General features: G+C 34.8%; 1 protein-coding gene across 1 annotated transcript in view; it reads left to right on the forward strand.

Moving 5' to 3' along the window:
• LOC149085342 (NK1 transcription factor-related protein 1-like) overlaps positions 1–10378 on the forward strand; it is a 33581-nt gene extending 23203 nt beyond the window's left edge. Inside the window, exon 2 of the mRNA XM_089233946.1 lies at positions 8968–10378. Coding sequence (XP_089090072.1) covers positions 8968–9611 — 644 coding nt within the window. The 3' untranslated portion in view covers positions 9612–10378. The remainder of the gene's footprint in view (positions 1–8967) is intronic.
• The last annotated feature ends 1119 nt before the right edge of the window (positions 10379–11497 follow it).

Below are 11497 nucleotides of genomic sequence, written 5' to 3' on the forward strand. Positions count from 1 at the left end.
TTAAAATTTGATTTTAAAATCTTGGAAACAAAATACAAACTTTGAAAAAAGAATTTTTTTCGTATAACGCAAATGTTAAAAACCAGCAAAATGATTTTAATGTTGATATTTATTGTTAATGATAACTATTGCTAAGTGAATAACTCATATTGTTTATCCGATTACATTTTTACTCTGTTATTCATTCTCTCCAGCTTATTGTTGTGTATTCTTTTTGACAATTATTAAATTGTTAAAAATCTACATTTTTACTAGCAGGGGGCGATTCGAAAATTAATGTGTTAATTTCCGGTAAGTAAATGCTGTCTAAATTCTAGCTATTTTATGGCATCAGTTTGTCATTTGCATCACGTGCAGTAGGTCTACACTCTTATCGCTCAGGAAGTGAAATTCGCCTAGGGCAGGTTTGTTCGACTTCCTTTGATTTTTAATCGTGTTTCATAATCGTATAATAATAGTCATGCCAATATACTGTTCTAGATATTTGAGTCATTTTTCATACACTAATCATTCCCTTATCGGACCGAATTCCGTATTCACAGCCGAAGTTTTCTTTTATTTACATACTAATACTACGAAATTGTACATAAGTTGCGTCCATTAGCATTTCATTCATTTAATTGTTTTTGTCTCTTCATGCATACTTAGATTGATCAAACGAACAGTTTAAAGCATATTCTGAACGGTCGTTACAATGACTAGCATTTTCCAATATTGCCAAGGAAGTCTGCTAGGAGCAAGCAAACTTGAATAAGCAGTGATAGTTTCTAATATACTTTTTTTTTTGTAGTATGAAGTTAGTTATGGACTAGTTTTTGTTTTATTATTCCTTTAACAAATGTTTTTACTTTTCAAGATGTTGAGAGAGAGCTTTCTCTATTTATACTTAATTCATTAAGTTCGATTAAATTATTATATGGACATTTAATATTTTCTCACTTCTGAGATTCTCTATTTTCACACCTTAATATAATAAACGATGCATAAAATATTCACTTGGTAGTTGAATAGTTGGCGCATCAATAGTTGGTCAGTATGTTTGGGTTCTTGCATAATTGTATTTGTCATTCTATTGGAATGGGCTCTAAATAGTAAGCCATAGTATGGCAATAAAATCTGAATGTATAAAGGTTTGACAAGGTAGATTTGAAATGAAATGCTGGAAGCAAGTTAGCATCAATGAAAGAACTTTTTCCATATAGTTTTTAACTAATTTAGATTTAAACAACTTTACCTTTCACTCATTTTATGATTATATTCACGTTACGTAAACGTGATCAAACAGAAAACTTTGAGCTATCGAGAATTTTTTTTGATATACCAGTTCAAGTAACTTACTAGTATTTGCAATTAGAGCTAATCTAATTCGCTAGGGTTAATTAATTTCATTTCTTCATCAAAAATTGATTTTTATTATTGCTAGAGAGATTTTGGTTTAAAATAGTCTGTTAAAAACTACATAATTCATGTCCACGTTCCATTAATCTTTTGTTCAGTGTTTTCATATATGTATTTATTTTTTTCTTTTCCTTCCAACTTCAGTTGGATATATTTCTGTTGTTGAAATGTGTAACGGTGAATAAATGAATAAATAATATCGTAAAATGAATCGATCCCTAACAGATAGATACATCATCAGAGTAAATATCGTTGAACTTACGAAATCACAATTTCCAAAAATTAAGGGTTTCAATGTTGGGATTAAGAGATTTTGTTATTTTACCTGTTTATATTTATTGTAAATATTGCAGATATTTTAGTGCAAAGAAGTGTTTTAATTAGCGGTTAATGGGATATTTGAGGAGCTTATTTTCAGAAAGAAACATTTGCGCAATTACCAAATTTACAGTAGCAGTAAAAACAAACATTTTTCTCCGGAATGGGCTATTTTACAAAAGTAAAAAATAACCCAAAAGGTAGCTTACGGGAGTGGTATAAGAATATTTAAATGATATGTTTCTTGATCCATATTTAAGGGAGTTGTCTACATTTAAATTTCGGAAATGTTCCGTTTTGAAAGAAAATTATGGTGGAAATGTGTTTGAACTTTTTATTAAAATTGGGGCTGGTTAAGTTTGAAATATTGGAAATTTCTACGTCACCTGTTGATTTCAGAAGGTTTCACGTAGCTAAAGCAGATACTCTTACTATTCTCTCGTGGGTAAAATAAGAAACACGATCATTCTACAGTGGACCATCCTATAACGGACACCTCCACTAACGGGAACTTTTTTAATTACATCGACGAGACTCAGTAATTTTACTATCCATTAACAGACACTCCTCGTTAGTGGATAAAATTCGATCCCATGGATATCATTGATTTAGATGTTCTACTGTAAAATACGACTTTGAAAATGCTTCTGAAGAAAAATGTGCCTTTAAAAAAAAAACTCCCTTCATGCCAATAGGATTTGGCATGATCCAGCGCCAAATCCTATCACGCCGCTTTGTTATGTTTCCTTTTGAATGAAAAATACCGAAGTGAATGAACACGATGGATATGTTCCGTTTTTGGTGGAAAAACTACCAATTTTACATTGTAATTTCAACCAAAAATACTCTCGTTTGAATAAACTCCGCTGTGTAATCCGACAGAGCTCATCCCCCAGAGATTCAGAAACCGTTGAAAAGTGCATTTCGAAAAAAATGGAAATGTTCTGCTTTGAAAATAAGCTCCTGATTTGATCAAAGGTTATCAAAAAAATCTTAAAAATAAATTTTTTTAGTGCTTTGACTGTTTCCACGACTGGAAGCGATATGTATTGAACCAAGGTTTTCAGAGATTTTGTTTTAAATCAAAATCTTTAAAAGTATCCTCCGAGCAATAAAAGTCAGGAATTCAAACAATTAATTAAATTGAAAAAAAAATTGTAAAAATATTTACCAAAAAAAGCTAAAATGATACCACTATAGAAATGTTTTAAATTGGAAGAATAGAATCCAGAAACGAAAGAGGCTCATGTTCCATGATGCGGTGGTATTCTTAAAAGTTTATCAATCAATCACTCAAACTTTGTGTGACAAATTGTGTTTCTACAAGAGATGGCATACCATTAGACACAAATAGTATATGGATAATTTTATTTGGAAACTGTGAATATAATAAGTAAATTATTCGTTCCAGATCGGCCTTGTACAGACCAACAGCCTATTTAATCGTTAAGGTCAATAAAATGTATAATTTTTACGATGGATTTTGTGTACTTAAAAAGACTATTAAAGACTTACGACGTGGGACAGTTAAGAATGAGAGAAAAGTTATTTCTATCTGTTTCACAGTCAACGAAGTGTTTTAGGAATTCATTTCTTTGCTCGGTAAAAAAATCAGCATTCAAACAAAATATGGAAAAAGTCGTTAATAGAGTGTTGGAGTCTAGACAAAAGAAGCAACTTCTTTCTTGGTCGAAGAAGAAGGAACACAGGTGAGGAACAACCAATATTTCTGGATCTAGACGAAGGCGACACATCATTCTAATAGCCGCTATAGGTATCCAACGAGACAGGTAATTCTGTGGCAATATAGGACGTTCATAACTGATATAGTACTTTTTGCTGAGTGTCGTTCTCGGTTGTAATAATCTGAAATGGAGGTATCAATTCGGGTAGTTGCACTAAGAATAGAAGGCGAGGTCTGAACTACGTTATCCATGCCCTATATGCCTGGATAGCCAGAGTGAATTATCTATATTAATCTGTTTAAGTTTATTTACCCACGATCCCTCTATTACGTTTTGATATTTCACGAGCTCAGTGAAACAGTGCCTAGGTAGCCCTGACTGAGAGAGGAGCAATAAGAATTCCCAATGTGAAAGCATCAAATGTAGACCATGATCGCTATGGGTCTTTGACCACATTCCAATCTAGTCGCTATCCTGGAACAAATTTGGATAAATGAAGGAATCTTTTGAAAATTTGATATGTGAGACGTTTTTGAGATTTCTACATAGTCTATCGCCCAGAACTCAGTCCAAAGATTCAGAAACCGTTAAAAATGCATTTCAAAAAAAGTCAAAATGTTCCATTTTGAAAATAAGCTCCTCCTTTTCGATCAGAGTTTAATATAAATCTTAAAATATATATATTTTTTGAGTTTTGACTTTTTCCACTAATGAAGCGATATGTATTGATCCAAGCCGTTTAGAGATTTTGTGTGAAGTCAAAATCTCTATAAAAGTATCCAAGTGATAAAAGTCAGGAATTCAAACAATTAAGTTGCAGAAAAAAAGAGTAAAAATATTAACCAAAAAAAAAAAAAAAGAAAGTAAAATGATCCGACTATATAAATGTTTTAAATTGGAAGAAGAGAATCCGGAAACGAAAGAGGCTCATGTTCCATGATGCGGTGGTATTCTTAAAAGTTTAACAAGGGCTTTAGTAAAGAAAATAAAGGAGTTTAACCGGAAAGAGACATAAGAAAAATTAGCAAAGAGTTAAGCAAAGAGCGGAGAAAAGAGGCCTTTGGCGCGAGAAATCGAACGCGAACATCACCTCAGAAAAGAGGTTAAATTTAATTCAAACCATTTATTTCAAGTCGTGTAAGGAAAGGAAATTACCTCCGAGCAGTAATCCTCGTATGTGTTTGAATGCCTTTTAATTCTGTTCAAGCATTCTTCTAAAGAAAACTCTCGAGATGATCGCATTCCACGCATGCTTCTTTCCTTCTTCTTCTTTCTTACCATTCCTTATATAGCGCTGAATCAGTCAGTCTCTGGTAATCTTTTGCCCGGTTTTGTACGATTTAAGAGGAGCACTAAAGCACTACTTGGATTTATTTTATATATACATATAAGTTCGCCAATAGGCTACCGTCAAACCTATTCTCAAGTGTACGCTTTACGTGGAGCGAAAACAGCCATAAAAAAACGGGAGGGGGAAAAAAAGATTTTTTTTTTTTTCGATTCCGATTTTTTAGTATTCTATAAAAAGTAGTGAAGCTAGGTAAAATATTTCTACAGGACTTGAAATAGTATTTTTCGAATAAAAGATGAATTTTTTCTTCAAGATTTTTTACACCAGCTTATTTTTTATTAGTCTCTCTCTCTCTCTGATATGTAACAACGGATTTTTATGTTCCACATTTACATGATGAATTTCTTCTAAAAAGCCAATAATGTTCCAGTAATACAGGGTGGTTATAAATAAACTGACGCTACTCAGACGTATGTATTGAAACTTGGTACGGACCATGGGGAAAAGACAGATTCAATTAAAAAAATGGTTCAATTTTTGACAATCAGATGATAAAGTAGCTTTTTTTTTTATCATCGCAGTTATGTTTTTTCCCATGGTCCAAATAACGTATATACCAAGTTTCAATGAAATACCTGGAACCTTGAACCTTCATTCGTATATCGGGGTGCCGTAGATGAGACTTGAACAGTTCATACTCCCTCCATCATCGCTCTGCAAATTGAATGCAGTAGTGCATTGAAGCCATGGAAGGTATAAGAGAGTAGGGATGATGACAATTTAAGAATCCTCTCACTTCATCAAGATGGCGAAAAATTTAGAAATGTGGCTGGATGTACATTTTTACACCAGAAGTTACCCGTGCTACATGCCTGACACTTCTGGAACCTACCACGAGAGTTTGAAGCTCTGTCCTCTTCCACCTGAAGCGAAACCTCCTGCACTGCGGCTATAGAAATGGGTTTTCTTCCTCTTCCAGGACGAACAGCCAGCGATCCTGTGGTTTCAAAATTCATTATCATACTCAGAAGGTTTTTAACATTCATTGCAGATTTTCGAATTCACTTCCAAGTCCGATATTTCCGTAGAGCAGTTACTGCGGAATTGCTGTTTTGGTAAAACAATTTGACCAAGAAAGCACGATCTCGTAAACTTATCGTTATTGTGAGTAGCAAACACATTGAGAAACAAGATCTCCGTGAATGTTTCTAGGTTTTATAACATCTACTGCGTGGCGTCACATAAATTTACATGTTTACTACGGGTATTGAAAGTGAAACGCCCTCTCGTGGCGACATGTGCAACTAATTTTTTGCCTCTGAAACAAATTCCCATCACTTCATGAAGTCCTCCACAAAATTTCACACTTTTCTGATGACTGGTTTCGCCTGTAGGTTACTTTAAAATAGGGTCTTTTAATTAGGGACGCCCTTTACATAAAATACAAAGGCCACAACACCCAAAACGCCCAACGAGGTGGCTGAAAAAAGATGCCCATAAAAAATATAGACATCGAATATATATCTAAATTATTGATCATTTTTGTCGCACCACGGTCATTTTCTGCCCACGAGGGCTAATTAAACCAGGACCTACAATTTATTGCCGATTCCGAACGGCAGGCTTGTTTTTATACTCATCGAGAGGTTGGTGTGCTAACCCCTCGATGGGGGACTCTCTGCGGTAGCAATTTTTTCTGCGGCCATGTCGCCGTCTCTGTTGTACCCGTGTCAGGAAAGTTTTCTGACAAGGACGCACCGGGTATGGAACTCGCGACACCTCTAAACATCCTTTGGTACTTTAGGCGAGTATCTTATCGACCTGGGCTACCGCGCCCTATCTAAACTATATATCAAAAGATATTGACTATACTATTCCGAAACGTAACACTTCGGAATTACGTTTTGGAAACGTCAAGAGCAATAATATTAGGATTTTTAGCATACATCCAGGCACGAGCTGCGTAAAATAATGTAGGACGACCAATAAATTTATACAAAATGAGTTTGTTGTTGATAGAGAGAGGGCCGTATTGCGCCTGCAAATTTTGCTAAGGGCCCTTCTGGCTTGTTTGGCTTTTTTAATAACTTCAGAGCGGCAATAGGCGAACGAAAGACGTTTATCGAAAGTATATAATATTAAATTATATATTATATTTATATACATAAATATCTTGGTAGATATTTATGTGTATCAGATGGATGTGAATAATGTTTCCTTGCATGTTTATGAAAGCTCAATTTTTCCAATGAAATACGCCCAATGAATTATACTGACACTACTCCGACCTATGTAGCGCTCGTTGTGATGGACGTATTTTATTGAAACTTTGTATGTGCATACATCATTTGGACCATGGGGAAAAAAGATGAAAAGGCGATAAAAATCGCCACTTTTCACCTAGTGGTCAAAAATTGAACTATCTGTTTCTATAGAATCTTTTCCCCATAGTCTTCATGTCCTATATACCAAGTTTCATCAGAATATCTCCATCAGAATGAGCGCTACATGAATAGTATCAGTTTATTCATAACCATCCTGTACATATTATTAATTGTATATGATCTACTTTAATTAACGAAGCGTATAATGCCATGGTTTTATAAGCTTCATTTTAAAGATAGAAGAATTTGCTACCATTGATCCCTGCTGGAACCGAGTTGAGTATTCTTCAACCTCAATCACAGGCCAACGTTATCTAACACATTGTTTCTACACTTTTATTAGCCCCATGCCCTCCCCTTTAGACCATATTTTCTTCTTGTGGTGGTCGTTTGGAGATATGATTGTAAGCTAATTTTTTTCATGATTTTATAAATCCATTAAGAGACCCACAAAATTCAACGCATGGAAACTCTTCGAATATTAGTGAATTTCGTGTTTATATGAAAATTGTTGACGTAAGGAGAATGAAACGGAACACGAAAAGTTAGAGGAATCTGGCGTGACGCTGTTATAGAGTGTATTATTATACTCCAAAGGACACTAATGGTCTTTTTAAGTGTAGGATGATGGTGCATTCCTCTTTCTCCTGTTTCTGATATCGACTCTCTCGCTCAGGAATTGACTCGATACCTACCAGAGCGTGAATAAAATCGTGACATCTTCAAAATTGCTTTTTCTCCCTCTTTTCACACTAAAAAAAACATACGCAGTGTAAAATAAAATTGTTGTTGGAAAGCCTATCTTTGGATATTGGTATATCCACTGAGATTAGTTCATTTCCGTATTAACCCTCTATGGTTCAGTGTATATTTGAATATACATGATCAGAAAAAACCCATTATACCAAAAAAATGATTTTTTCTCCCTCTTTGGTATTTTACAGAGTACATCTTTTAGTGTCATTTCAGTGCAAAATATGGCTATGGAAATACAATACTTTTTCATCTAGAAAGAGTTGATTATTTGTCGGTCTTTTTTTTAGGGTTGCTGAAATTTCACGTGTTCAGAGATTCATGAAATTGCACCAAAATGGGGGAATCTGAAACAAAATTCCAGTTAACAACTATTCAACTACGCTAAGCAAGATTTTATCAATTTATAGATGGCAGTGAAGGAAAACTTTTACCCTTAAGTAGTACATCTTCACGACGCCTGAAGTTGCCATTTCAAAAATGGCTTAAGAAAATATTTCATCCAATTGTAAATCAAATACAAAAGATTTCGAGTCAATCGCAAGCACAGGGGGGGGGGGGGATTAATTTATTCTATCAAAATAAGTGCTAGTAAAATGAACCTCTTATTTAGCGATTGACCAATGGGAATAATTAAAAAAAATTAATTCCGATTTTTGAAATTCGTATTTATTTTTTTAGACTTTAAAAATTCATATAACTCTAACGAATGGTCAGATGTCCAAGTTCGAGGGTCATTTTATGCAAACACGTATTGAATAAAAATTTCTGCAAAATTTCAGAATTTCAAAGTCATTTTGAAAAATCGATTTCAGTACCCTTAATTAACTATTTTAGATAATTAAAAATTCACTATATAATTAATTAAATAAGTGTGTTGATGTGTACATTTTCAATCAAAAATATGCTAATAGTGCCAAATTGTTTTTGCAATTTTTTTTAATGTGTTTTTAAGGGAATGAACCGTAGAGGGTTAACCCCCCCCCCCCCTGAAATGCTACTCGTCTTTTTTTTACGCTTAAAATACAAACTTTTTTTTAGTTCATATTGTGCCCATTAGAAATTTATGAGGTGCGAAAACTATTTTCAATATTGTTCGATCAAATTTAATGATTCCAATTATTTCTTTCAATTCTAGCAACCGATTCGATATCTCCATCTCCAGATGTATTGGAAGTGGCAGATGATCATCAAATCCATAGCTCTTCGAAATACGACGGTTTGCCGAACACTTCCAACGGACTCAGTTGCCTGTCCGGCGATGAAGAATCCAGAGACAAGGACTCCAGCAGCTGTGACAAAATGCCTTGTTCGGCAAGCGGTAGTCAATCGAATAAGAAAAAGAAATCCTCGATGGCAGATCACAAAGGTGGTAAGCCACGACGTGCTCGGACAGCTTTCACCTATGAGCAGCTAGTGGCACTCGAAAACAAATTTAAGACGACGCGTTATCTGTCCGTTTGTGAAAGACTCAATCTGGCACTATCCTTGAGACTAACGGAGACGCAAGTCAAGATTTGGTTCCAGAATCGTCGAACCAAGTGGAAAAAACAAAACCCCGGTATGGACGCAAATAGTCCGACGCATCCTCCTTCTCAAACCACAAGTCTGCCGAATTCATACGCAGCATCTCCTTCCTACGCCACTGGATTTCTCTTTAGTAATCAATTGCCTTATCTACCGGCCACGACAGCCATACCATACTCGGTTCTGTCTTCAGCACCGCAACATTTCGGTCAACATACCGTGCCTCCGTATCTCACGCCTTTCAGCCATACGTAAAAAACAACAGAAACCTTAATGAAATAACCATATACATCACCATCCAACGCGAATCAACCCGGTATTTTTTACAAGCCCTGCAACACGCACAACAAAAATATCCAACACCAACAACCAGTGCTGTTTGGAACAGAGGAATAATGAGGGGATAAAAAGCGATGTATGGTGTATACGAGTGCATATTATTGTACCTAAAAATTGGCATGTTTCAGCGAACCAAAAGAGATATAGGTATATTAAGACTATCGTGAAAACTCGTCATAATAGCGATAAAATTTTTACGAAGACATTTATTTTCACAACTCCTAACTGACACGAACGCAGTGATACGAGACTATTATAATCAATACAAGATTGTTGTTACCTACGTTAATGTATGGTTGAAAAAGCAAAATGAAATGTGGTGGCCCTCATAGAACATTCTGGAACGTTAGAAACACGTATGTCACGCATTATTCCCCAACCAAAAAATGTGTGTTTATTATTCTAATTGTTATATTCTTTGTTTGTGAACATACCGTTTGTTATTTTACCCAAAATATAAAAAAAGTGTTTTTTGTTGGATGAAAAATACGTGATGCCACATAACAATAATCAATATAAAAATATAAAACTGATAATTTTTAAATTTTATTATGGGTTCTTGCAAATGCAAATCCTCACTGAAATAATCTGGATGGCGTCATCTATTTTTCACAGTGCAATATTCGCAATCATTTTATTTGTAAAACTGTAAGCATTTATGTTTTTACCATCATACTGTAAAGAATCAATGAAAAAAAATATTTTATTATATTTAAAAAAATAAAGTTTCATGAGTGAAAATTCTCATTTTTGCATTGTCATTTTGTGTTCATTAGATTAAAGTTTCTTCCTTGAAATTCTATAGAATGTACGTGGTGATTCTAAATTCATGGGAAAACTTTGAGAAGTGATATAAAACACCCAAACAAGCATTTTTGGTTATACAATGTGTAGCCGAATCGCGATAGCAAAGGCATTAGAGGTACTTGTCGAGAGTGCACAATAGCACTTCACCAGCAGCAAATAATTCATTTTCCAACGGATTTACTACGGTATGTGCTATCAACCATACAGGGGTTCAGGGGGTTGTAATGTGGCAAGTCTCATCGTAGTTTACCGTGGGTAAAGCGAAATCTACCAACAGTAGATTTATTATACCACATTATACCGCTTGTCACTGTTTGGCGCAGCATAGCTTTGATGGTCTTTGCACTAATAAAATCCAAAATCCAATCATATCGGAGCGAGGATATGATTCAACCATAATGAAATAGGCCCATTTTTGTCGGGAAACTCTAAATTACTCAAACACCCGTCTTTCACGATCTCTCTCGATTTCTTATTATTGGCCCATTTCTGGGCATTGTATACTCTATTCCCATCGAAACCTTTGGGGACCTCATTGCCAAAGTAAATGTCATTAACATGTCAGCAATGTGTTTCATTACAGAGTTTGCACTTCAGCCTTTCATATTCGACCGCATATTCCATGACGGAAAATGCTTGTTTAGACGTATTCTATCACTCTCCTAAAGTTTGTCCCACGAATTCAGAATCACCCTGTATGAAGAAATAAATATATTCGAGATAGAAATTCCACAGAAAATCGCTTAAACGTCCGAAGACTTATATTAATGGAAAAAATTGAAGGTTCGTTAAACTCTTGGATTTTTAGCAGCCGTGGAATTATAAAAACAAATTAGTCAACGACAAACACTATCAAGTCGAATAAAGGCAAGAGTAAATTGAAATTGTCTCGACGTTCTCGCTATCAAAGAATGTATTGTTATAAGATAGAGGGAGAGCTCTATTCCTGTCTGTTCTGGCCTCAATCCCACGCCCCTCTCAAACAATCAACAAGA

This window comes from Pholcus phalangioides, unplaced genomic scaffold, assembly GCF_987345545.1.
Source record: "Pholcus phalangioides strain wild (caught in Gottingen) unplaced genomic scaffold, Ppha-v1.0 ptg000007l_1, whole genome shotgun sequence".
NCBI classification, from domain to species: domain Eukaryota; kingdom Metazoa; phylum Arthropoda; class Arachnida; order Araneae; family Pholcidae; genus Pholcus; species Pholcus phalangioides.